The 27,679-nt window shown below is 52.6% G+C and overlaps 3 protein-coding genes across 3 annotated transcripts in view; 1 reads left to right on the top strand and 2 right to left on the bottom strand.

The window, feature by feature from the left end:
* The window catches only part of LOC140085330 (uncharacterized), a 309,037-nt gene that overhangs the window by 230,182 nt on the left and 51,176 nt on the right, over positions 1-27,679 (top strand). The gene's annotated exons all lie outside the window — the stretch shown is intronic.
* Positions 554-27,679, bottom strand: part of LOC140114860 (uncharacterized) — a 34,069-nt gene continuing 6,943 nt past the window's right edge. The window contains exons 5-6 of the mRNA XM_072132739.1: positions 14,883-16,026; positions 554-2,074 (exon numbers count right to left, since the gene is read on the bottom strand). Coding sequence (XP_071988840.1) covers positions 670-2,074; positions 14,883-16,026 — 2,549 coding nt within the window. The 3' untranslated portion in view covers positions 554-669. The remainder of the gene's footprint in view (positions 2,075-14,882; positions 16,027-27,679) is intronic.
* On the bottom strand, positions 16,653-24,372 carry LOC140113988 (gastrula zinc finger protein XlCGF66.1-like). The gene is made up of 5 exons (XM_072132675.1): positions 24,228-24,372; positions 18,232-18,366; positions 17,992-18,150; positions 17,805-17,913; positions 16,653-16,669 (listed from the first exon to the last, which is right to left on the bottom strand). Exons 2-5 carry the CDS (start codon positions 18,307-18,309, stop codon positions 16,653-16,655), a joined length of 363 nt encoding a protein of 120 aa, XP_071988776.1. The 5' UTR covers positions 18,310-18,366; positions 24,228-24,372.

Below are 27,679 nucleotides of genomic sequence, written 5' to 3'. Positions count from 1 at the left end.
GGATACAGTCTAGGACGCCTCCGTGGTGGGATACAGTCTAGGACACCTCAGCTTTGGGATACAGTCTAGGAGGCCTCCGTGGTGGGATACAGTCTAGGACACCTCAGCGGTGGGATACAGTCTAGGACGCCTCTGTGGTGGGATACAGTCTAGGACACCTCAGTGGTGGGATACAGTCTAGGACACCTCAGTGGTGGGATACAGTCTAGGACATCTCAGCGGTGGATACAGTCTAGGACTCATCAGTGGTGGGATACAGTCTAGGACACCTCAGTGGTGGATACAGTCTAGGACACCTCAGCTTTGGGATACAGTCTAGGAGGCCTCCGTGGTGGGATACAGTCTAGGACACCTCAGCGGTGGGACACAGTCTAGGACGCCTCTGTGGTGGGATACAGTCCAGGACACCTCAGTGGTGGGATACAGTCTAGGACTCCTCAGCGGTGGGGTACAGTCTAGGACACCTTAACAGGGGGATACAATCTTGGTACCATCTAAAGAATAAAGACCTAAACACATGAGACCATTTATTAATCAAAGGAAACAAGTTTTTTGTCTGTTCTGTTTATTACTGTGAGTTCCTCTCTACACACAGACGATGTACAGGGACGATATCCAGAGTCTTTGCTTCATAACAAAAAAAAAAAAAAAATAGGAAAATGGTGTCGGTCATGTGTGAGTTTTCTGGTGTGTAACAAGATGTGATTTCTTCGCAAAATGATTTCCACATTCGGAGCATGAGAACGGCTTCTCCCCCGTGTGAATTCTCTGATGTATAACGAGATATGATTTCCGTGTAAACCGTTTTCCACATTCAGAACATGAGAATGGCTTCTCCCCTGTGTGAATTCTCTGATGTTGCTTCAAATGTTGTTTCAATGTAAAACATTTACAACATTCTTCACATGAAAATATTTTTCCTGTGTGAATTGCTTGATGTGCAGTGAGAGAAGATTTTTTAATATAACACTTTCCACAATCAATACATGGAAATGGCTTCTCCCCTGTGTGAATTCTCTGATGTATACCCAGATAGGATTTCTGAGTAAATTGTTTTCCACATTCCAAGCAGGAGAATGGTTTCACCCCTGTGTGAATTCGCTGATGTGTATCCAATTCTGATTGATGGGCAAAACATCCCTCACATTGTGAACAGGGAAATGGCTTCTCCCCTGTGTGAATTCTCTGATGTACAACAAGATATTTTTTCTGAGTAAACTGTTTTTCACATTCGGAGCATGAGAATGGCTTCTCTCCTGTGTGAATTCGCTGATGTCTTTCTAATTGTGATTTGTGGCTAAAACATTTCCCACATTCTGAACATGAAAATGGCTGCTCTCCAGTGTGAATTCTTTGATGTATAACAAGATATGATTTCCGAGTAAATTGTTTTCCACATTCGGAGCATGAGAACGGTCTCTCCCCTGTGTGCATTCTCTGATGTCTTTCCAACTCTGATTTGTGGTTAAAATATTTGCCACACTCGGCACATGACAATGGCTTCTCCCCTGTGTGACTTCTCTGACTAAACTTTTTCTCGCATTCTTGATGTGAAAATGTTTTCCCAGTGTGAATTGTTTGATGAGCAGTGAGGGCAGATTTTTTAATAAAACACTTTCCACAATCTATACATGGAAAGGGCTTCTCTCCTGTGTGAGTTCTCTGATGTTTAACAAGATTTGATTTGTGGATAAAACATTTTCCACATTCTGAACAGGAAAATGGCTTCTCCCCCGTGTGAGTTCTCAGATGTACAACAAGATGGAATTTCTGAGTAAACCGTTTTCCACATTCTGAACACGAGAATAACTTCTCTCCTTTGTGAATTCTCTGATGTGTAGAAAGACTTGATTTTTGAATGAAACATTTTCCACATTCTGAACATAAGAATGGTTTCTCCCCTGTGTGAATTCTTTGGTGTGTAACCAATTCTGACTTGTAGTTAAAACATTTTTTACATTCAGGACACGAAAATGGCTTCTCCCCTGTGTGAATTCTCTGATGATGATGATTAAGTTTTGAATTGCTGTTAAATGATTTGCTACATACTGAACATTGATATTTCTTCTTCCCTGTGTGAGATCCTGGATCCCTTCCTTGAGAGTCATTTTGCTGTAGCGTCTGTGATGAATTAGAGGATAAGACGTGTATAATAGGATCAGATGAAGGGTCTTCCCTGTGAGGGGCTGGGGGTATATCCGGGGTCATGGTCTGCGCTTCATATGTAGAAGATATCAGATGTTCCTCTGAGCTCCTCGTATAGTTATCTGACAAAACCAAAAATAATATAATGTAGAACACGAAATTGATTACAACATTTACATGTAGAAATAAATACAACGTGGAAGACTTGGAGATAAATTATTAAGCAACTCAAAGGAGAGAAGACATTGCCGCCCATCATTAGACCTCAGAGACCTGTAGTAACATCTGACCACATCTGCCCCATCCTCCCCCTGTCTCTACACTGTTTATACCGGGCGGGGGGCAATATGCGTGTTCCCTGCCCAGAGAGGTGATGGCCCTTTAGGAAACTCTTCAACTATATATCTTACCAGCTGTAGCTCCCGGGATAGTAAATAACTGCTCTTAGCCATAACAAAATAGAAAGGGTTAACAAAACAATTATCTCTGATTGTTACTCAATCTCTGACACTCTCATTCCAGTGCCTCTGTCTCTGACTGTCTGTCTTTGTCTATGGAGAGATTTATCAGAAGTGTCTGAGAGCAGAACTGTTCTAGTTGTACATGGCGACCAATCAGAGCTCAGCTTTCATTTTCCCCCAGCTGTTTATAAATTTACAGGTGATCTCTGATTGGTTCCCATGGGCAACTGGAACAGTTTTACCTGAGACACTTCTGATAATCTCCCCCTATCTCTCTCCATATTACCTCACACATAATTGTCTTATACTCATTGCCTGTAGTAACCAATCACAGCTCAGCTTCCAACTGCCCCAGCAGCAGCAGATAATGGCTCCTGTATATGGGGGGTAATAACATACACTCAGTTGTATACACAAAATGTCTCTGTGGAACATTTACAGGAAGGAACCTGAGCAAAAGGTTCCAAGATCCACCGATTCCTGTAATGGTCAGGAGATACCTCCATGTTTCACCTCAGATTGTGGCTCAGAGTCTGGACTCTTGTGCTGCTTGTCCTGTCCCTGGACTGTGACCCTGGACCTGTGCAGTCCGCCCTCTGTCTATACTCGGATCCTGTCCCTCCAGCAGGAGGCGCTGGCGTCTTTGGTGCAGTCTGATCAGAGTCCACTGCATGGAAACTGCTCCATGAGGAGGCGCCTGGGGGTCTCCCGGCAGTGACCTCCAGATTCCCAGGCGATCAGTCAGACACGACCTCAGGACCCCTCCCAAGTCCCCCGATAGCTGCATGACCTAGAGGGGAGGAGGGGGCAGTAATGTCCTGTATGAAGAGGCTGCGGCCGGTGATTAGTGTGAGGAACATTAAACTAGGAGAAGATCCCACACCCTGGAGACTCGTCCTTCCATCTCCTGTCACCTGCTCTCCTCCTGGAGGTTTCCTCCTCTGTGAGCGGTGACTCCTCACCTGGGGGGACACGTGCCGGGGCATCCTCCTCACACTCCTCACCTGGGGGGACATGTGCCGGGGCGTCCTCCTCACACTTCTCACCTGGGGGGACATATGCCGGGGCGTCCTCCTCACACTCCTCACCTGGGGGGACATGTGCCGGGGCGTCCTCCTCACACTCCTCACCTGGGGGGACATGTGCCGGGGCGTCCTCCTCACACTCCTCACCTGGGGGGACATGTGCCGGGGCGTCCTCCTCACACTCCTCACCTGGGGGGACATGTGCCGGGGCGTCCTCCTCACCTGGGGGGACATGTGCCGGGGCGTCCTCCTCACACTCCTCACCTGGGGGGACATGTGCCGGGGCGTCCTCCTCACACTCCTCACCTGGGGGGACATGTGCCGGGGCGTCCTCCTCACACTCCTCACCTGGGGGGACACGTGCCGGGGTGTCCTCCTCACACTCCTCACCTGGGGGGACACGTGCCGGGGCGTCCTCCTCACACTCCTCACCTGGGGGGACACGTGCCGGGGCGTCCTCCTCACACTCCTCACCTGGGGGGATATGTGCCGGGGCGTCCTCCTCACACTCCTCACCTGGGGGGACATGTGCCGGGGCGTCCTCCTCACCTGGGGGGACATGTGCCGGGGCGTCCTCCTCACACTCCTCACCTGGGGGGACACGTGCCGGGGCGTCCTCATCACACTCCTCACCTGGGGGGCCATGTGCCGGGGCGTCCTCCTCACACTCCTCACCTGGGGGGACATGTGCCGGGGCGTCCTCCTCACACTCCTCACCTGGGGGGACACGTGCTGGGGGGGCGTCCTCCTCACACTCCTCACCTGGGGGGACACGTGCCGGGGCGTCCTCCTCACACTCCTCACCTGGGGGGACATGTGCCGGGGCGTCCTCCTCACACTCCTCACCTGGGGGGACATGTGCCGGGGCGTCCTCCTCACACTCCTCACCTGGGGGGACACGTGCCGGGGCGTCCTCCTCACACTCCTCCTCATCACTCACACACGTCTCTTCTTTTATGGCTGCACCGATAATGTCCACATCTTTCTCCTCATCCAGAAGCTGAGAAACAAATATTCTAATAGTCAGAAGATGCTGGAGAAGAGGCCGGGAATCCAGCGCTACTTATCTCTGAGGAACATGGAGAAGATCCAGAGCACATGTCATGTCTATGCTCCATCCTCCAGGAGAAGACATCTAATACTGAGGAGCAGGAGGTGACAGCCGTCTACAGCTCATAGGGAGAGACATCTCCACCTACCTGATCCTCCTGTGCAGGACGGGGACATCTCTCCGGGGATCTTCTCTCCCTGGATGGAGGGACTGTAGGGATCACATACACAGACTATATGTATTATATATACAGATAATACAGAGGGGACACGTGTCTATAGTCCTGTCTATTACCTGGTGATGTCAGGCTCCGCGGCTCCTGGTAGCGCTCCTTGTGTCCTTCTACATACTCCCACTCCTCCATGGAGAAATAGACGGCCACATCCTGACACCTTATAGGAACCTGACACACACAATGGCTACAGTCATCCCCCGGAGCCTCCATTACTGGATAATGTCCCAGCATTCCCAGCAGTGTCACCTCTCCAGTCAGCAGCTCCGTCATCTTCATGGTCAGTTCTAGGATCTGGTCATGTATCAGGGGGTGAGGCCGGGGGATGGGGCGCAAGGGTCCCCCCCATTCTTCATACACAGGGGCCGGACAGCGCTCACTAGACGTCTTCTTCACTAATGTGTAATCCTGGTTATGGGGAGACAGCGGGATAATATCCCCACATCCATGTCCCATCCCCCACCACCACATGATATGGGGGGCTCTCACCTCTCCTGTCAGCCGGTACAGGATCTCTAGGGTGAGGCGCAGGACGCTCTCCGCCATCTTGTCCCCCCCTCTCTCCATCCTGGATGAGTCGCTCCGGAATATTCTCCGATATAGAAGATTCTGGATTGTAAGAACCTGAGGAGGAAGAAGAGAAATTCAGAGACCGGAGGAGACTACAGGGAAGATGTAGTGTCCCCCCCGCCATGTGCAGTCCCATGTAATGTCCCCCCCGCCATGTGCAGTCCCATGTAATGTCCCCCCCGCCATGTGCAGTCCCATGTAATGTCCCCCCCGCCATGTGCAGTCCCATGTAATGTCCCCCCCGCCATGTGCAGTCCCATGTAATGTCCCCCCCGCCATGTGCAGTCCCATGTAATGTCCCCCCCCCGCCATGTGCAGTCCCATGTAATGTCCCCCCCCCCGCCATGTGCAGTCCCATGTAATGTGCCCCCCCGCCATGTGCAGTCCCATGTAATGTGCCCCCCGCCATGTGCAGTCCCATGTAATGTGCCCCCCCGCCATGTGCAGTCCCATGTAATGTGCCCCCCCGCCATGTGCAGTCCCATGTAATGTGCCCCCCCGCCATGTGCAGTCCCATGTAATGTCCCCCCCGCCATGTGCAGTCCCATGTAATGTCCCCCCCGCCATGTGCAGTCCCATGTAATGTCCCCCCCGCCATGTGCAGTCCCATGTAATGTCCCCCCCGCCATGTGCAGTCCCATGTAATGTCCCCCCCGCCATGTGCAGTCCCATGTAATGTCCCCCCCGCCATGTGCAGTCCCATGTAATGTCCCCCCCGCCATGTGCAGTCCCATGTAATGTCCCCCCCCGCCATGTGCAGTCCCATGTAATGTCCCCCCCGCCATGTGCAGTCCCGTGTAATGTCCCCCCCGCCATGTGCAGTCCCGTGTAATGTACCCCCCCGCCATGTGCAGTCCCATGTAATGTACACCCCTCTCCCCCTCCAGCCTGCAGTCCCATGTAATGTACACCCCTCTCCTCCTCCAGCCTGCAGTCCCATGTAATGTACACCCCTCTCCTCCAGCCTGTAGTCCCATGCAATGTACACCCCTCTCCTCCAGCCTGCAGTCCCATGTAATGTACACCACTCTCCCCCTCCAGCCTGCAGTGCCATGTAATGTACACCCCTCTCCTCCTCCAGGCTGCAGTCCCATGTAATGTACACCTCTCTCCTCCTCCAGCCTGTAGTCCCATGTAAAGTACACCCCTCTCCCCCTCCAGTCCCATGTACTGTACACCCCTCTCCCCCTCCTGCAGTCCCATGTAATGTACACCCCTCTCCCCTCCAGCCTGCAGTCCCATGTAATGTACACCCCTCTACTCTTCCAGCCTGTAGTCCCATGTAATGTACAACACTTTCCTCCTCCAGCCTGCAGTCCCATGTAATGTACTCCGCTCTGCTCCCTCCAGCCTGCAGTCCCATGTAATGTACACCCCTCTCCTCCACCCTGCAGTCCCATGTAATGTACACCCCTCTCCTCCTCCAGCCTGCAGTCCTATGTAATGTACACCCCTCTCCTCCTCCAGTCTGCAGTCCCATGTAATGTACACCCCTCTCCTCCTCCTGCAGTCCCATGTAATGTACACCCCTCTCCTCCTGCAGTCCCATGTAATGTACACCCCTCTCCTCCTGCAGTCCCATGTAATGTACACCCCTCTCCTCCTGCAGTCCCATGTAATGTACACCCCTCTCTTCCTGCAGTCCCATGTAATGTACACCCCTCTCCTCCTGCAGTCCCATGTAATGTACACCCCTCTCCTCCCTCCAGCCTGCAGTCCCATGTAATGTACACCCCTCTCTTCCTGCAGTCCCATGTAATGTACACCCCTCTCCTCCTGCAGTCCCATGTAATGTACACCCCTCTCTTCCTGCAGTCCCATGTAATGTACACCCCTCTCTTCCTGCAGTCCCTTGTAATGTACACCCCTCTCCTCCCTCCAGCCTGCAGTCCCATGTAATGTACACCCCTCTCCTCCTGCAGTCCCATGTAATGTACACCCCTCTCCTGCTCCAGCCTGCAGTCCCATGTAATGTGCACCCCTCTCCTGCTCCAGCCTGCAGTCCCATGTAATGTGCACCCCTCTCCTGCTCCAGCCTGCAGTCCCATGTAATGTACACCCCTCTCCTCCTGCAGTCCCATGTAATGTACACCTTTCTCCTCCCTCCAGCCTGCAGTCCCATGTAATGTGCACCCCTCTCCTGCTCCAGCCTGCAGTCCCATGTAATGTGCACCCCTCTCCTGCTCCAGCTTGCAGTCCCATGTAATGTACACCCCTCTCCTCCTCCAGCCTGCAGTCCCATGTAATGTACACCCCTCTCCTCCTCCAGCCTGCAGCCCCATGTAATGTACACCCATCTCCAGCCTGCAGTCCCATGTAATGTACACCCCTCTCCTCCTCCAGCCTGCAGTCCCATGTAATGTACACCCCTCTCCTCCTCCAGCCTGCAGTCCCATGTAATGTACACCCCTCTCCTCCTCCAGCCTGCAGTCCCATGTAATGTACACCCCTCTCCTCCTCCAGCCTGCAGTCCCATGTAATGTACACCCATCTCCAGCCTGCAGTCCCATGTAATGTACACCCCTCTCCTCCTCCAGCCTGCAGTTCCATGTAATGTACACCCCTCTCCTCCTCCAGCCTGCAGTCCCATGTAATGTACACCACTCTCCCCCTCCAGCCTGCAGTCCCATGTAATGTACACCCCTATCCCCCTACAGCCTGCAGTCCCATGTAATGTACACCCCTCTCCTCCCTTCAGCCTGCAGTCCCATGTAATGTACACCCCTCTCCTCCTCCAGCCTGCAGTCCCATGTAATGTACACCCCTATCCCCCTACAGCCTGCAGTCCCATGTAATGTACACCACTCTCCCCCTCCAGCCTGCAGTCCCATGTAATGTACACCCCTATCCCCCTACAGCCTGCAGTCCCATGTAATGTACACCCCTCTCCTCCCTTCAGCCTGCAGTCCCATGTAATGTACACCCCTCTCCCCCTCCAGCCTGCAGTCCCATGTAATGTACACACCTGTGGATAATCTCTGTTGGGTAGTCGCTAGTCTGCAGTTACCAGAGGCAGGTGTGACGTCACTGGTCACGTGCATGCAGAGATCATGTGACCGCTGTGATGTGGGCGGGGCTTCCTGTCTCTCGCTGTGTGGAGGATGAGTGTGCTCCCGGTTCTGTGGAGAGAGGTTGTGTGTATGTTCTGTATTCTCTATAGACCTGGTCCGGCTCTGGCTCTGGTTCTGGTGTTATTATTTCCTGTCACTGTTAAGGACGTGCGGCACTGAAGTCATATATATATTTTATTTTACATGTATAGATTTTATGTAAGACGGTAAATGATGTGAATCCTGCGCGGGTCTCTATGGGGGAGATGTGTCTGAGGTAAAACTGCTCTAACCAATCAGAGCTCAGCTTTCACATTAACACAGCTGTTTATAAAATGAAAGCGTCGCTCTGATTGGTTTCCATGAGCAACCAGAACAGATTTACCTCAGCCTCCTCTGATAATCTCCCCCTGTGAGTCTGGGGGGGTTTCTGTACAATCCCTGGAATATTCCCTGCACGTGGCCGCGTGGAGCTGGGGGTCCGGTCACAGCCAGAACGTGTGGCGCCTCCTCTAACCACCGATTCCAATGATAACAACACTCTATACATTAACCCCTTCAGGTCTAGGCTTTTTTTTTGAGTTTCTGTTTTTTCCTCCCCTCATTCCAGTTGCGATAACTTTTCAATTTTTACGTTTACAGAGAATTGCGTGGTCTTGTTTTCTGCGGGACAAATTGCGCTTTTTAGTGGCGCCATTCGGTATTCCATGCAATTAAGTTCTATACAGTAATACCAGCAAATAAGAATGAAGTGCCCAACAATGCTAAAGCTGTACCCCATAATATATTTGGGGGACTCTAAAGTGCATGACCTAAACGGGGCAAAAACATATCCAAAGTATACCTGGCGTCATGTTATAAGTGAGCTCGGGCAGGCTGAGGACAGGAATCACCTCGACGTACGTTTCGCTTTGTCGTGAGGTGTGTGACGTGAAATTATATAAATCTGAAGCTATCAAGTGTGTAGAGACGTAGCAGCACACTCCAAATGTGATGTCTGGGCGGGTGACTTCGCAAGAGACGGCCCGTGGTGATGTCACACTAGCATCGGACACCAGCGGCGCAACCGAGAGACCCAGCCCAACTCATACAAAAGTGAGTACATTCTAACATCACCGAATATCTTTACAATATAATACAGGTATAGCAAACAATAGGGGAAATCTCCAATACACAGAAACTGGAGAATAAAATTAATTCCCAAAAAAGTCAAACATCATATGTATAATTATTGTCAGGGGTAGAGGACCCACTGAACCACCGTGGACGATGAAGTAAGCCGACACCTGGAAGCGGAGACTAAGCGGCACCCGGTTTTCATCAGAGTTCGCCACAAAGCGGGTTGGACTTGCTGCGGCGTGGTACCACTAGGTCGCTCCACAGACGCAACTTTGTCCTTGGTGGTGGCCAAGGCGTATTACAGAATCGTGAGGCAAGACGGAGTTGTGGACAGGAAGGAGGTCAGGACAGGCAGTACTGTATGAGAGTTGGGGACGTAGCAGGAGGTCAAGGCAGGCGGCGAAGAATCGGGGTCATACTGCATCCCCATACTGCATCTAGTTACACATAGTGGCCCAGATTTCCTGAATCTGGCGCACACTACACAGGACACTGCATCTAAGCATCAATTTGCCTGAGGCCAGTGTGTAACTAGATGCAGATATTGAGAGTTATTTATCATATTCTGTTGTTTGTGCATCAGACGCTTCTCACTGCGCTCTAAATTTCTATGTGTATCCAGGCGCAGTTATTCTGATTACGCTATAAGATGCTTTGGATATACAGGCACAGTTATTCTCACTAAACAGTGTACTAAACAGTACAAATTAATTGGGACAAAGCATTTTTTAAGTAAAATAGTAAGTTGGTTACCAGTCAAGCGATTCAAAACAGTTTTAACGGATTTAAACCGGTGAGTGTAAAACCTTGAGTAACAAAATATTTTGGCTGGTTTTAGTCAGAAAATAACAGCAAGCTGCCGCTCAGCTTCACGTGAGAGCTCGTTTCTTCGAGTGGTTTAGTGTACTTTTTTTCTCTATGTGATTTGTGTATGTAAAAATGGATTTTACTCCACGGAAGAGCCTAGAATTTTTACCCTTAATGAACACACAAGTCTGACTGTAAGGGAAATGGTTGGTTTTGGAAAAACAAATCTACCGTTTCAAGAATAATGTGCACACATAATGAAACTGGATCATTTTCTCCAAAACGAAAAGAGAAAAGTGGAAGAAAAAGGAAAAAACGACACCAAGAATTGATAAAACACTTATCAGAAATAGTTAAATGAATGCAAGAAAAACAAGTAAAGAGACTTTTCCGCTGCAGGTATCGATATTAGCGATTTGACTGTACAGCGTCGGCTTCTGGAAGTTGGTCGGAGGGCAGTAAACAACTGCTGACATTTTCAAAGAAGCCAAAACGACTCACATGGGCAAAAAAATGTAAATCTTGTAAATGTAAAACAAGTCAGTGGAAAAAAGGTAATTTTCAGCGATGTACCCATCTTTTTGTTCCAGGTACAGAGTAAGTGTTAGAAGAAGCAAATATGAACCATTGTGAGCTGATCACATTCAACAAAGCGTAAAACATCCTCAAAAACCGACGTTTTGGGGCTTCTTCACAGCTGATGGTGCAGGGAGCTTATTTCCTGTTGATGGGATGATGAGTCAATCCAAATACAGAGACATTTTTAAACATTTTGTTGTGCCATTCATGCGTAAATTTGAAGGGACAAGATTTGCCACAATTCACACAAGTGTGTGAAGAAATTCCTGGAAGATAATAAAGTAAAAGTGCTGGTCTGGCCTGGAAATTTGCCAGATTTAATTCCTATAGAAAGTCTGTGGAGCCTTGTGTAGAGACGTTTTGGCTAAATGGACTGTACAGGCGTTCCCCCTACTTAAGGACACCTGACTTACAGACGAGCCCTCTGCCATCTGTGAACTCTGGTGAAGCTTTCTGGATGTTACTTTACTCCCTGGCTGTGTTATTGATAATCCTTGGTCTCATTACAGGCGGTCCCCTACTTAAGAACACTCGACTTACATACGACCCCTAGTTACAAACGGACCTCAATATAACGGATATTGTTAATTTATTGTTCTTTAGTCCTAGGCTACAATGATCAGCTGTAACAGTTATCAGAGGCGTCTGTAATGAAGCTTTAGTGTTAATATTGATTCTTATGACAACCCAACATTTTTAAAATCTAATTGTCACAGAGACCAAAAAAGTTCTGGCTGGGTTTACAATGATAAAATATACAGTTCCGACTTACATACAAACTCAACTTAAGAACAAACCTACAGACCCTATCTTGTATTTAACCCGGGGACTGCCTGTATAGCAAATAATTTTGATAATCCATTTTTTTTTTGTATGGAGCTACAAAATAAAATATACACTTCTGACTTACATACAAATTCAACTTAAGTACAAACCCAAGGAACCTATCCTGTAGTAAACCAGGGGACTGTCTGTACAACCAAAGAACACATGAAAAACTGTGTTAATTAACATTAATTTAAGCGAAAACCTGGTAGAATCAATGGCAAAACGCATTGAAAATCCCATATCTGCTAAGGGAGGACATAATTCTTACTAAAATACCGGTAAGTAACCGTGCATTATAACATCTTATTGTTAAATATCCAAAAACATGTGCTTTATTCCTTTGTCCCAATTAATTTGCACAGCACTGTAGGTGTCCATTCTCATTACACTATAAGACACTATGGGTATCCAGACACAGCGATTCACAAAGACGCTATGATCAGAGCCGACGCTATGGATTTTGATGCCCCCGATTGTCAGTTTACATGGAGCTTCCCCGTGTACATTAGTTTCCCATCATATGTTTGTGATGTGGTTTAGTAGTAGTTTAAGTGTCTGCTGCTGGATGATTGCTAGCTCATGGGTAATACCAGCGCTTATTAGAAATCCGGTGACTGATAGATAATGGGGCCATGTGCGATCCCCGCTGTGCGTTGTTTGCCGGAATGCCCATCTGCCGCGATTGGCTACCTATGGTAGCCAATATATTAATGGTGCCCCCACAGTAGTCAATATAGTAACAGAGCTCCCATACTAACCACTATAGGGACAGTGCCTCTGTTGGTGATATATTCCTCTACAGCGGCCATCTTGGGGGGGGGGGGGTATGCTGCCCACTCAGAAGCTATAGAGTTAAATTTTTTAATTCAGCTATTTTTTTCATTTAAACTGTTGTTTGACTTTTCACAATATCCTTGGCATTTCTTACCGTCCTTCGGGCCTCTGTATTCTTGTTATTTATTTTGGTTATGAAGAAGCTTCTAGGAGCCATTGTGTAGATAAGCATGGCTGTAAACAAGGTCTAGTCATTTTTTCCAAGAATGTGCTGGTAAAAAACCATAATGGCCAATAGAATCTAAGTGCCTTATCAACACCCCAAATGCTGATCTCTATGTGCTAAAATATAGCTGTATCTGTTGGAAATAAACAGTTTGATTTGAGTGCATCGGAAGACCGACTGTGTCTTTCATTTACTCTGTCAGCTCGCTGCCGGCAGCTATCTCATCCTCCCTCAAAGGGTTAATTAGGACTCACCTTACAAAAGTTAAGAGGTCTGTTGGGGCCCTGCATAAAAAATCCCTATCAGCCTCCATAGTAGATGTCGGAATAACGGGGCCGTCTAGGACGCCTCAGCGGTGGGATACAGTCTAGGACTCCTCAGTGGTGGATACAGTCTAGGACACCTCAGTGGTGGGATACAGTCAAGGACGCCTCAGCAGAGAGATACAGTCTAGGACTCCTCAGCGGTGGGATACATTCTAGGACGCCTCAGCAGAGAGATACAGTCTAGGACTCCTCAGCGGTGGGATACATTCTAGGACGCCTCAGCGGAGAGATACAACCTAGGAGGCCTCAGCGGAGAGATACAGCCTAGGACGCCTCAGCGGAGGGATACAGTCTAGGACGCCTCAGTGGTGGGATACAGTCTAGGACGCCTCAGTGGTGGGATACAGTCTAGGACTCCTCAGCGGAGGGATACAGTCTAGGACTCCTCAGCGGTGGGATACAGTCTAGGACTCCTCAGCGGAGGGATACAGTCTAGGACTCCTCAGAGGTGGGATACAGTCTAGGACTCCTCAGAGGTGGGATACAGTCTAGGACTCCTCAGCGGAGGGATACAGTCTAGGACGCCTCAGCGGTGGGATACAGTCTAGGACGCCTCAGCGGTGGGATACAGCCTAGGACGCCTCAGCGGTGGGATACAGTCTAGGACTCCTCAGCGGTGGGATACAGTCTAGGACTCCTCAGTGGTGGATAAAGTCTAGGACTCCTCAGTGGTGGGATACAGTCTAGGACACCTCACTGGTGGGATACAGTCTAGGATATCTCAGTGATGGATACAGTCTCGGACACCTCAGCGGTGGGATACAGTCTAGGACGCCTCAGCGGTGGGATACAGTCTAGGACTCCTCAGCGGTGGGATACAGTCTAGGACTCCTCAGCGGTGGGATACAGTCTAGGAGGCCTCAGCGGTGGGATACAGTCTAGGAGGCCTCAGTGGTGGGATACAGTCTAGGAGGCCTCAGTGGTGGGATACAGTCTAGGAGACCTCAGTGGTGGATACAGTCTAGGACACCTCAGTGGTGGATACAGTCTAGGACACCTCAGCGGTGGGATACAGTCTAGGACTCCTCAGCGGTGGGATACAGCCTAGGACGCCTCAGCGGTGGGATACAGTCTAGGACGCCTCAGTGGTGGATACAGTCTAGGACGCCTCAGTGGTGGGATACAGTCTAGGACGCCTCAGTGGTGGGATACAGTCTAGGACGCCTCAGTGGTGGGATACAGTCTAGGACGCCTCAGTGGTGGGATACAGTCTAGGACGCCTCAGTGGTGGGATACAGTCTAGGACGCCTCAGTGGTGGGATACAGTCTAGGACGCCTCAGTGGTGGGATACAGTCTAGGACGCCTCAGTGGTGGGATACAGTCTAGGACGCCTCAGTGGTGGGATACAGTCTAGGACGCCATATAAAGAATAAAGACCGAAACACAAGGAGAGAACATTTAATAAGAAAATTTTAGAGTCTCTGTTCTATCTATTACTGTGACATCCGCTCTTCACCCTGCTCTACAACTAATCACTTTTCTGACCTGTGACTTTCAGTGTTTGGCTACGAGCACAGAAAACTGGTTTTGCTGTTGATTCTAGAGAGAGCAGACGGTCCCATGTATTTCTATGGGCCCATCCACAAAACTTGTGTGTAGCTGGTGCAAAACTTATCTCCGGTCATTGGCGCGTAGATGGACCTACTCATGCCAACAACACACCTTGCACCATGACAGGTGATTGTCATGTGTGAATTCTTTGATGTGTAACAAGATATGATTTCTTTGTAAAATGTTTCCCACATTCGGAGCATGTGTATGGTTTCTCCCCTGTGTGAATTCTCTGATGTGTATCCAATTCTGATCTCTGGTTAAAACATTTTCCACAATCTGAACATGAATACGGCTTCTCCCCCGTGTGAGTTCGCTGGTGTATAACAAGATATGATTTCCGAGCAAACCGTTTTCCACATTCGGAGCATGAGAATGGCTTCTCCCCCGTGTGAATTTTTTCATGAGTAACAAGATATGATTTCTGAGAAAACTGTTTTCCACACTCGGAGCATGAGAAGGGCTTCTCTCCTGTGTGAATTCTCTGATGTCTATCTAATTCGGATTTGTGGTTAAACCATGTGCCACATTCCGAACATGAGAATGGCTTCTCCCCCGTGTGAATTCTCTGGTGTTTAACAAGATAGGATTTCCGAGTGAACCGTTTTCCACATTCAAAACATAAAAATGGCCTCTCCCCTGTGTGAATTTTCTGATGTTGAAGGAAACTTTGCTTCTGAGTAAAAGATTTACCACATTCTTGACATGAAAATGTCATTCCGGTGTGAATTGTTTGATGTGCAGTGAGAGCAGATCTTTTAATAAAACACTTTCCACAATCAATACACAAAAACGGTTTCTCCCCAGTGTGAATTCTCTGATGTATAAGAAGATAAGATTTCTGGGTAAACTGCTTTTCACATTCGGAGCATGAGAAGGACTTCACTCCCGTGTGAATTCTCTGATGTATAACAAGATTTGATTTCTGATTAAATTGTTTTCCACATTCTGAACATGAAAATGGCTTCTCCCCTGTGTGAATTCTCTGATGTTGTTTAAGGTCTGCATTGCTGTTAAAACATTTCCCACATTCTGTACATTGATGTTTCTTCTTCCCTATGTGAGATCCTCGATCTCTTCCTTGAGAGTCATTTTGCTGTAGCGTCTGTGATGAATCAGAGGATGAGACGTGTATAATAGGATCAGATGAGGAGTCTTCCCTGTGAGGGGCTGGGGGTATATCCGGGGTCATGGTCTGCTCTTCATATGTATCTTGTGTGGTACCAGGATCATTACAGGCAGAAGACATCAGATGTTCCTCTGAGCTCCTCGTATAGTTATCTGACAAAACCAAACAAAATGATCATATGAAAATAATATCTCAGAACATTTTCATGTTTTGTGTCTTGTTAGACACAGAGCAGCCACGACACAATACTGACACTTTATAAATATATAAGGTACAAGCAGTCTGCACAGAAACCTTACAGTCTGCCCTCTCCTCTCTCCCCGGTCGTCCCCTGTCCCCCATCTCCTCTCTCCCCGGTCGTCCCCTGTCCCCCATCTCCTCTCTCGCCTGTCGTCCCCTGTCCCCCATCTCCTCTCTCGCCTGTCGTCCCCTGTCCCCCATCTCCTCTCTCGCCTGTCGTCCCCTGTCCCCCATCTCCTCTCTCGCCTGTCGTCCCCTGTCCCCCATCTCCTCTCTCGCCTGTCCTCCCCTGTCCCCCATCTCCACTCTCGCCTGTCCTCCCCTGTCCCCCATCTCCTCTCTCGCCTGTCCTCCCCTGTCCCCCATCTCCTCTGTCCTCCCCTGTGCCCCATCTCCTCTGTCCTCCCCTGGCTACTGACCCCTATAATCACACTGTCAGTAGTGCTAGATGAGATGGCACCGCTCACTATCCGAAATTTTCAAGACAGACGCAGGCGACCTTGGCACATTGAAAAAACCTGTCTCCTTCGGCAGGGATTCAGGATTGCTGAGCGTCTGTGGAGAAAGTCACGCACATCTGCAGACTTTCTGCACTTCAAATTTGTGCTAAAAACTTATAACTCTGCCCTCCACCTTGCTAAACAGGAATATTATACTAATCTAATATCCTCTCTCTCTAACAACCCCAAAAGGCTCTTTGATACTCTTCACTTATTACTAAAACCAAAGGCGCAGCCACCTGTCACAGACCTTGGGGCTGAAGATCTACTTTAAGGATAAAATTGATTGTATCCGCCAGGAAATAATTGCTCAATCCCCCCCCCCCCCCCCCTCCAATCCCCTTCCCTCCGGTGACGCACCTTGTTCACTCTCTTCCTTTGAGCCAGTCACAGAGGAAGAAGTGTCTAGGCTCATTTCCTCTGCTCGCCCCACTACCTGCATCAGTGACCCCATCCCCTCGCCCCACTACCTGCATCAGTGACCCCATCCCCTCGCCCCACTACCTGCAACAGTGACCCCATCCCCTCGCCCCACTACCTGCATCAGTGACCCCCATCCCCTCACCCCACTACCTGCATCAATGACCCCCATCCCCTCGCCCCACTCCCCTGGGGGGACACGTGCCGGGGCGTCCTCCTCACACTCCTCACCTGGGGGGACACTTGCCGGGGCGTCCTCCTCACACTCCTCACCTGGGGGGACACGTGCCGGGGCGTCCTCCTCACACTCCTCACCTGGGGGGACACGTGCCGGGGCGTCCTCCTCACACTCCTCACCTGGGGGGACACGTGCCGGGGCGTCCTCCTCACACTCCTAACCTGGGGGGACATGTGCCGGGGCGTCCTCCTCACACTCCTCACCTGGGGGGACATGTGCCGGGGCGTCCTCCTCACACTCCTCACCTGGGGGGACACGTGCCGGGGCGTCCTCCTCACACTCCTCACCTGGGGGGACACGCGCTGGGGCGTCCTCCTCACACTCCTCACCTGGGGGGACATGTGCCGGGGCGTCCTCCTCACACTCCTCACCTGGGGGGACATGTGCCGGGGCGTCCTCCTCACACTCCTCACCTGGGGGGACATGTGCCGGGGCGTCCTCCTCACACTCCTCACCTGGGGGGACATGTGCCGGGGCGTCCTCCTCACACTCCTCACCTGGGGGGACATGTGTCTATAGTCCTGTCTATTACCTGGTGATGTCAGGCTCCGCGGCTCCTGGTAGCGCTCCTTGTGTCCTTCTACATACTCCCACTCCTCCATGGAGAAATAGACGGCCACATCCTGACACCTTATAGGAACCTGACACACACAATGGCTACAGTCATCCCCCGGAGCCTCCATTACTGGATCATGTCCCAGCATTCCCAGCAGTGTCACCTCTCCAGTCAGCAGCTCCGTCATCTTCATGGTCAGTTCTAGGATCTGGTCATGTATCAGGGGGTGAGGCCGGGGGATGGGGCGCAGGGGTCCCCCCCATTCTTCATACACAGGGGCCGGACAGCGCTCACTAGACGTCTTCTTCACTAATGTGTAATCCTGGTTATGGGGAGACAGCGGGATAATATCCCCACATCCATGTCCCATCCCCCACCACCACATGATATGGGGGGCTCTCACCTCTCCTGTCAGCCGGTACAGGATCTCTAGGGTGAGGCGCAGGACGCTCTCCGCCATCTTGTCCCCCCCTCTCTCCATCCTGGATGAGTCGCTCCGGAATATTCTCTGATATAGAAGATTCTGGATTGTAAGAACCTGAGGAGGAAGAAGAGAAATCCAGAGACCGGAGAAACCCCTCTCCTCCTCCAGCCTGCAGTCCCATGTAATGTACACCCCTCTCTTCCCTCCTGCCTGCAGTCCCATGTAATGTACACCCCTCTCCTCCTCCACACTGCAGTCCCATGTACTGTCCCCCCCGCCATGCGCAGTCCCATGTAATCTACGCCCCCCGCCAGGCGCAGTCCCATGTAATCTACGCCCCCCGCCAGGCGCAGTCCCATGTAATCTACGCCCCCCGCCAGGCGCAGTCCCATGTAATCTACGCCCCCCGCCAGGCGCAGTCCCATGTAATCTACGCCCCCCGCCAGGCGCAGTCCCATGTAATCTACGCCCCCCGCCAGGCGCAGTCCCATGTAATCTACGCCCCCCGCCAGGCGCAGTCCCATGTAATCTACGCCCCCCGCCAGGCGCAGTCCCATGTAATCTACGCCCCCCGCCAGGCGCAGTCCCATGTAATCTACGCCCCCCGCCAGGCGCAGTCCCATGTAATCTACGCCCCCCGCCAGGCGCAGTCCCATGTAATCTACGCCCCCCGCCAGGCGCAGTCCCATGTAATCTACGCCCCCCGCCAGGCGCAGTCCCATGTAATCTACGCCCCCCGCCAGGCGCAGTCCCATGTAATCTACGCCCCCCGCCAGGCGCAGTCCCATGTAATCTACGCCCCCCGCCAGGCGCAGTCCCATGTAATCTACGCCCCCCGCCAGGCGCAGTCCCATGTAATCTACGCCCCCCGCCAGGCGCAGTCCCATGTAATCTACGCCCCCCGCCAGGCGCAGTCCCATGTAATCTACGCCCCCCGCCAGGCGCAGTCCCATGTAATCTACGCCCCCCGCCAGGCGCAGTCCCATGTAATCTACGCCCCCCGCCAGGCGCAGTCCCATGTAATCTACGCCCCCCGCCAGGCGCAGTCCCATGTAATCTACGCCCCCCGCCAGGCGCAGTCCCATGTAATCTACGCCCCCCGCCAGGCGCAGTCCCATGTAATCTACGCCCCCCGCCAGGCGCAGTCCCATGTAATCTACGCCCCCCGCCAGGCGCAGTCCCATGTAATCTACGCCCCCCGCCAGGCGCAGTCCCATGTAATCTACGCCCCCCGCCAGGCGCAGTCCCATGTAATCTACGCCCCCCGCCAGGCGCAGTCCCATGTAATCTACGCCCCCCGCCAGGCGCAGTCCCATGTAATCTACGCCCCCCGCCAGGCGCAGTCCCATGTAATCTACGCCCCCCGCCAGGCGCAGTCCCATGTAATCTACGCCCCCCGCCAGGCGCAGTCCCATGTAATCTACGCCCCCCGCCAGGCGCAGTCCCATGTAATCTACGCCCCCCGCCAGGCGCAGTCCCATGTAATCTACGCCCCCCGCCAGGCGCAGTCCCATGTAATCTACGCCCCCCGCCAGGCGCAGTCCCATGTAATCTACGCCCCCCGCCAGGCGCAGTCCCATGTAATCTACGCCCCCCGCCAGGCGCAGTCCCATGTAATCTACGCCCCCCGCCAGGCGCAGTCCCATGTAATCTACGCCCCCCGCCAGGCGCAGTCCCATGTAATCTACGCCCCCCGCCAGGCGCAGTCCCATGTAATCTACGCCCCCCGCCAGGCGCAGTCCCATGTAATCTACGCCCCCCGCCAGGCGCAGTCCCATGTAATCTACGCCCCCCGCCAGGCGCAGTCCCATGTAATCTACGCCCCCCGCCAGGCGCAGTCCCATGTAATCTACGCCCCCCGCCAGGCGCAGTCCCATGTAATCTACGCCCCCCGCCAGGCGCAGTCCCATGTAATCTACGCCCCCCGCCAGGCGCAGTCCCATGTAATCTACGCCCCCCGCCAGGCGCAGTCCCATGTAATCTACGCCCCCCGCCAGGCGCAGTCCCATGTAATCTACGCCCCCCGCCAGGCGCAGTCCCATGTAATCTACGCCCCCCGCCAGGCGCAGTCCCATGTAATCTACGCCCCCCGCCAGGCGCAGTCCCATGTAATCTACGCCCCCCGCCAGGCGCAGTCCCATGTAATCTACGCCCCCCGCCAGGCGCAGTCCCATGTAATCTACGCCCCCCGCCAGGCGCAGTCCCATGTAATCTACGCCCCCCGCCAGGCGCAGTCCCATGTAATCTACGCCCCCCGCCAGGCGCAGTCCCATGTAATCTACGCCCCCCGCCAGGCGCAGTCCCATGTAATCTACGCCCCCCGCCAGGCGCAGTCCCATGTAATCTACGCCCCCCGCCAGGCGCAGTCCCATGTAATCTACGCCCCCCGCCAGGCGCAGTCCCATGTAATCTACGCCCCCCGCCAGGCGCAGTCCCATGTAATCTACGCCCCCCGCCAGGCGCAGTCCCATGTAATCTACGCCCCCCGCCAGGCGCAGTCCCATGTAATCTACGCCCCCCGCCAGGCGCAGTCCCATGTAATCTACGCCCCCCGCCAGGCGCAGTCCCATGTAATCTACGCCCCCCGCCAGGCGCAGTCCCATGTAATCTACGCCCCCCGCCATGTGCAGTCCCATGTAATCTACGCCCCCCGCCATGTGCAGTCCCATGTAATCTACGCCCCCCGCCATGTGCAGTCCCATGTAATCTACGCCCCCCGCCATGTGCAGTCCCATGTAATCTACGCCCCCCGCCATGTGCAGTCCCATGTAATCTACGCCCCCCGCCATGTGCAGTCCCATGTAATCTACGCCCCCCGCCATGTGCAGTCCCATGTAATCTACGCCCCCCGCCATGTGCAGTCCCATGTAATCTACGCCCCCCGCCATGTGCAGTCCCATGTAATCTACGCCCCCCGCCATGTGCAGTCCCATGTAATCTACGCCCCCCGCCATGTGCAGTCCCATGTAATCTACGCCCCCCGCCATGTGCAGTCCCATGTAATCTACGCCCCCCGCCATGTGCAGTCCCATGTAATCTACGCCCCCCGCCATGTGCAGTCCCATGTAATCTACGCCCCCCGCCATGTGCAGTCCCATGTAATCTACGCCCCCCGCCATGTGCAGTCCCATGTAATCTACGCCCCCCGCCATGTGCAGTCCCATGTAATCTACACCCCCCGCCATGTGCAGTCCCATGTAATCTACACCCCCCGCCATGTGCAGTCCCATGTAATCTACACCCCCCGCCATGTGCAGTCCCATGTAATCTACACCCCCCGCCATGTGCAGTCCCATGTAATCTACACCCCCCGCCATGTGCAGTCCCATGTAATCTACACCCCCCGCCATGTGCAGTCCCATGTAATCTACACCCCCCGCCATGTGCAGTCCCATGTAATCTACACCCCCCGCCATGTGCAGTCCCATGTAATCTACACCCCCCGCCATGTGCAGTCCCATGTAATCTACACCCCCCGCCATGTGCAGTCCCATGTAATCTACACCCCCCGCCATGTGCAGTCCCATGTAATCTACACCCCCCGCCATGTGCAGTCCCATGTAATCTACACCCCTCTACTCCTCCAGCTTGCAGTCCCATGTAATGTACACCCCTCTACTCCTCCAGCCTGCAGTCCCATGTAATGTACACCCCTCTACTCCTCCAGCTTGCAGTCCCATGTAATGTACACCCCTCTCCTCCTCCAGCCTGCAGTCCCATGTAATGTACACCCCTCTCCTCCTCCAGCCAGTAGTCCCATGTAATGTACACCCCTCTCCTCCTCCAGCCTGCAGTCCCATGTAATGTACACACCTCTCCTCCTCCAGCCTGCAGTCCCATGTAATGTACACCCCTCTCCTCCTCCAGACTGCAGTCCCATGTAATGTACACCCCTCTCCTCCTCCAGACTGCAGTCCCATGTAATGTACACCCCTTTCCCCCTCCAGCCTGCAGTCCCATGTAATGTACACCCCTCTCCTCCCTCCAGCCTGCAGTCCCATGTAATGTACACCCCTCTCCCCTTCCAGCCTGCAGTCCCATGTAATGTACACCCCTCTCCTCCTCCAGCCTGCAGTCCCATGTAATGTACACCCCTCTCCTCCTCCAGCCTGCAGTCCCATGTACTGTACACCCCTCTCCCCCTCCAGCCTGCAGTCCCATGTACTGTACACCCCTCTCCCCTTCCAGCCTGCAGTCCCATGTAATGTACACCCCTCTCTCCTCCTCCTGCAGCCCCATGTAATGTACACCCCTCTCTCCTCCTCCTGCAGTCCCATGTAATGTACACCCCTCTCCTCCTCCAGCCTGCAGTCCCATGTAATGTACACCCATCTCCTCCTTCAGCCTGCAGTCCCATGTAATGTACACCCCTCTCCCCCTCCTGCAGTCACATGTAATGTACATCCCTCTCCTCCTCCAGCCTGCAGTCCCATGTAATGTACACCCCTCTCCCCCTCCTGCAGTCACATGTAATGTACACCCCTCTATCCCTCCAGCCTGCAGTCCCATGTAGTGTACACTCATTTCCTCCTCCACCCTGCAGTCCCATGTAATGTACACCCCTCTCCCCCTCCTGCAGTCCCATGTAATGTACATCCCTCTCCTCCTCCAGCCTGCAGTCCCATGTAATGTACACCCCTCTCCTCCTCCAGCCTGCAGTCCCATGTAATGTACACCCCTCTCCCCCTCCTGCAGTCACATGTAATGTACACCCCTCTATCCCTCCAGCCTGCAGTCCCATGTAGTGTACACTCATTTCCTCCTCCACCCTGCAGTCCCATGTAATGTACACCCCTCTCCTCCTCCAGCCTGCAGTCCCATGTAATGTACACCCCTCTCCTCCTCCAGGCTGCAGTCCCATGTAATGTACACCCTCTCCTCCTCCAGCCTGCAGTCCCATGTAATGTACACCCCTCTCCACCTCCAGCCTGCAGTCCCATGTAATGTACACCCCTCTCCCCCTCCTGCAGTCCCATGTAATGTACATCCCTCTCCTCCTCCAGCCTGCAGTCCCATGTAATGTACACCCCTCTCCTCCTCCAGCCTGCAGTCCCATGTAATGTACACCCCTCTCCTCCTCCAGCCTGCAGTCCCATGTAATGTACACCCCTCTCCTCCTCCACCCTGCAGTCCCATGTAATGTACACCCCTCTCCTCCTCCACCCTGCAGTCCCATGTAATGTACACCCCTCTCCCCCTCCTGCAGTCCCATGTAATGTACATCCCTCTCCTCCTCCAGCCTTTAGTCCCATGTAATGTACACCCCTCTCCCCCTCCAGCCTGCAGTCCCATGTAATGTACACCCCTCTCCTCCTCCAGCCTGCAGTCCCATGTAATGTACACCCCTCTCCTCCTCCAGCCTGCAGTCCCATGTAATGTACACCCCTCTCCTCCTCCAGCCTGCAGTCCCATGTAATGTACACCCCTGTCCCCCTCCAGCCTGCAGTCCCATGTAATGTACACCCCTGTCCCCCTCCAGCCTGCAGTCCCATGTAATGTACACCCCTCTCCTCCTCCAGCCTGCAGTCCCATGTAATGTACACCCCTCTCCTCCTCCAGCCTGCAGTCCCATGTAATGTACACCCCTCTCCTCCTCCAGCCTGCAGTCCCATGTAATGTACACCCCTGTCCTCCTCCAGCCTGCAGTCCCATGTAATGTACACCCCTGTCCCCCTCCAGCCTGCAGTCCCATGTAATGTACATCCCTCTCCTCCTCCAGCCTGCAGTCCCATGTAATGTACACCCCTCTCCTCCTCCAGCCTGCAGTCCCATGTAATGTACACCCATCTCCTCCTCCAGCCTGCAGTCCCATGTAATGTACACCCCCCTCCCCTTCCAGCCCGCAGTCCCATGTAATGTACACCCCTCTCTCCTCCTCCTGCAGTCCCATGTAATGTACACCCCTCTCCTCCTCCTGCAGTCCCATGTAATGTACACCCCTCTCCTCCTCCTGCAGTCCCATGTAATGTACACACCTGGTGACAGTCTCTGCTTTGGCTTCCTTAGTATTATACTCGGTGAGGATCTTGTGACGTCACGATATCACGTGAGAGGAGGGGAGTTTAGCTTAAGATCATGTGATAGTGAGGGGCGGGTTTAGCTGAAGATGTTGTGACAGGGATGGGCGGGGTTTAGCTGCAGATCACTTGACAAGGACGGACGTTGCTTAGTTTAAGATCATGTGACAAAAGGGGCGGGGTTTAGCTCCCGATCACGTGACAGTGACGGGCAGTGTTTAACCCTTTCAGGACCTGGCCCTTTTTTGTTTTTTCATTTTCATTTTACACTCCCCATGATCAAAAATCCATAACTTTTTTATTTTTCCATGTCCAGAGCTGTGTGACGGCTTATTTTCTGCGTAACAAATTGCACTTCATAGAGATGGTATAGAATATTCCATGCCATGTACTAGGAAGCGGGAAAAAAATTCCAAATGCAGTGAAATTGGTAAAAAACCTCATTTGTGCCGTTTTCTTGTGGGCTTGGATCTTACGGATTTCACTGAGCGCCCCAAATGACGCGTCTACTTTATTCTTTGGGTCGGTGCGATTACGGGGAAACCAAATTTGTGTAGGTTTTATAATGTTTTCATACATTTAAAAAAATTAAAACCTCCTGTACAAAAATTTTTTGGGGGATTTTGCCATCTTCTGGCGCTAATAACTTTTTTATACTTTGGTGTACAGAGCTGTGGGTGGTGTCGTTTTTTGCGGATTTTAATGACGTTTACAATGTTATCGATTTTAGGACTATACGACCTTGTGATCACTTTTTATAAAATTTTTTATTTTTTTTTAAATGACAAAAAAGTGCCATTTTTGACTTTGGGCGCGATTTTCCGTTACGGGATTAAACGCAGTGAAAAACCGTTATTATATTTTGATAGATCGGGCATTTTCGGACGCGGCGATCCCTGATGTGTTTATGATTTTTACTGTTTATTTATATTTATATCAGTTCTAGGGAAAGGGGGGGGGGGATTTGAGTTTTTAGGGGTTTTTATTATAATTTTTTTTTTTAAACTTTTTTTTATTTTTCAGACTCCCTAGGGTACTTTAACCCTAGGTTGTCTGATCGATCCTATCATATACTGCCGTACTACAGTATGGCAGTATATGTGTATTTTACTCCTCATACATTACAATGTGCTGACAGCACATTGTAATGCATGGGTTAACCCGAAGTAGCTTCGGGTCTTCGTGAGACCCGAGGCTACCATGGCGACGGATCGCCGCTCCCCGATGACGTCATGGGGAGCAGCGATCCTCGAAAAGATGGCGGCGCCCATGCGGCGCCGGCGGCGATCAGCGGGAAAGCACCCGCGATATGCAGCAAAAACTTACTGGCTATGGAGAGGGCTCAGCGTGTGAGCCCTCTCCATGCACCCGCGGCCGACCCATGACGTGCTATTACGTCACGGGTCGTGAACAGGTTAAGATCATGTGAAAGGGAGGGGCGGGGTTAAGCTGCTGCAGGTTCTGTGCAATTTTCAGAAAATGAAGAAGAGGCGGAGGTTTATCTTGTTCCGTCCTGGAAATGTATTTGTATATTTCCCAGAATTTCCTAGTGGGTCCGCAATGGCTACAAGTCTCCACACACCTACAAGGCGCCTCAATTAAGAAAGTCTTCATAAGGAGAACAATTACTCCCTGACCCTCTGCAAATTCCCGGGAGTTTATGGGGGTAGGTCTCATTGACATGGGGAGGAACGTAAGGTAGAGAGAAATAAGGGGGCACAGAGGGAGAGGGTCCGGAACATGGAGCATGGAGGGGGTGCAGGGACACAGAGAGGGTATGAGGGGCCATGTAGGGGGGCGGAGGGACACAGAGAGGGTATGAGGGGCCATGGGGGGGGGGGCGCAGGGACACAGAGAGGGTATGAGGGGCCATGTAGGGGGGCGGAGGGACACAGAGAGGGTATGAGGGGCCATGTAGGGGGGCGGAGGGACACAGAGAGGGTATGAGGGGCCATGGGGGGGGGGTGCAGAGACACAGAGAGGGTATGAGAGGCCATGGAGGGCGGCGCAGGGACACAGAGAGGGTATGAGGGGCCATGGAGGGGGGCGCAGGGACACAGAGAGGGTATGAGGGGCCATGGAGGGGGGCGCAGGGACACAGAGAGGGTATGAGGGGCCATGGAGGGGGCACAGGGACACAGAGAGGGGCCATGGAGGGTGCAGGGACACAGAGAGGGGCCATGGAGGGGGCGCAGGGACACAGAGAGGGGCCATGGAGGGGGCGCAGGGACACAGAGAGGGGCCATGGAGGGGGCGCAGGGACACAGAGAGGGGCCATGGAGGGTGCAGGGACACAGAGTGGGGCCATGGAGGGGGCGCAGGGACACAGAGAGGGGCCATGGAGGGGGCGCAGGGACACAGAGAGGGGCCATGGACGGTGCAGGGACACAGAGAGGGGCCATGGACGGTGCAGGGACACAGAGAGGGGCCATGGAGGGTGCAGGGACACAGAGAGGGGCCATGGAGGGGGCACAGGGACACAGAGAGGGGCCATGGAGGGTGCAGGGACACAGAGAGGGGCCATGGAGGGGGCGCAGGGACACAGAGAGGGGCCATGGACGGTGCAGGGACACAGAGAGGGGCCATGGACGGTGCAGGGACACAGAGAGGGGCCATGGAGGGTGCAGGGACACAGAGAGGGGCCATGGAGGGGGCACAGGGACACAGAGAGGGGCCATGGAGGGTGCAGGGACACAGAGAGGGGCCATGGAGGGGGCGCAGGGACACAGAGAGGGGCCATGGACGGTGCAGGGACACAGAGAGGGGCCATGGAGGGTGCAGGGACACAGAGAGGGGCCATGGAGGGGGCACAGGGACACAGAGAGGGGCCATGGAGGGTGCAGGAACACAGAGAGGGGCCATGGAGGGGGCGCAGGGACACAGAGAGGGGCCATGGAGGGGGCGCAGGGACACAGAGAGGGGCCATTCTCACATGTTTTCTTTTGTCATGATTTTACAAGCTCCTGCGGGGCTGTTGGGATCTGCGTGTGAAAGGGCTGCGGGTACATGGGCAGTGGGTGCTGGACCCAGAGCTGCCGCTGGAAATCCTCCAATCACATCCAGATTTCCTTTCAATATTCTTATACTCTAGTCCCAACCAGAGCTGCATACACAATCCATCTCATACTCCACGGATTTACAAATCAGCTCTTATTATTGTGGGACCTGCCTAAATAAGAGTAAAACCCCATAAATTACCCCATTATGGAAACTTCACCCATCAACGTACGTAAGACAACTTCTATGAAGTTTCTTAACCCTTTAATTGTTTTACGGGGGTTACAATAAAATTAGATGCAATTTTAACAGTTTTATTTTTTTTGGCTGAATGAGTGCGTCATAAAATGTACAAATTCTCGGTGGAGAATTATTGATGAGATTTTATTAACTCTCATCATAACATAAAAATA

Source organism: Engystomops pustulosus, chromosome 1, assembly GCF_040894005.1.
Source record: "Engystomops pustulosus chromosome 1, aEngPut4.maternal, whole genome shotgun sequence".
Taxonomy (NCBI): Eukaryota; Metazoa; Chordata; class Amphibia; order Anura; family Leptodactylidae; genus Engystomops; species Engystomops pustulosus.
Note: the sequence above shows the minus strand (reverse complement) of the source record. Positions and strands in the feature narration are given on the sequence as shown.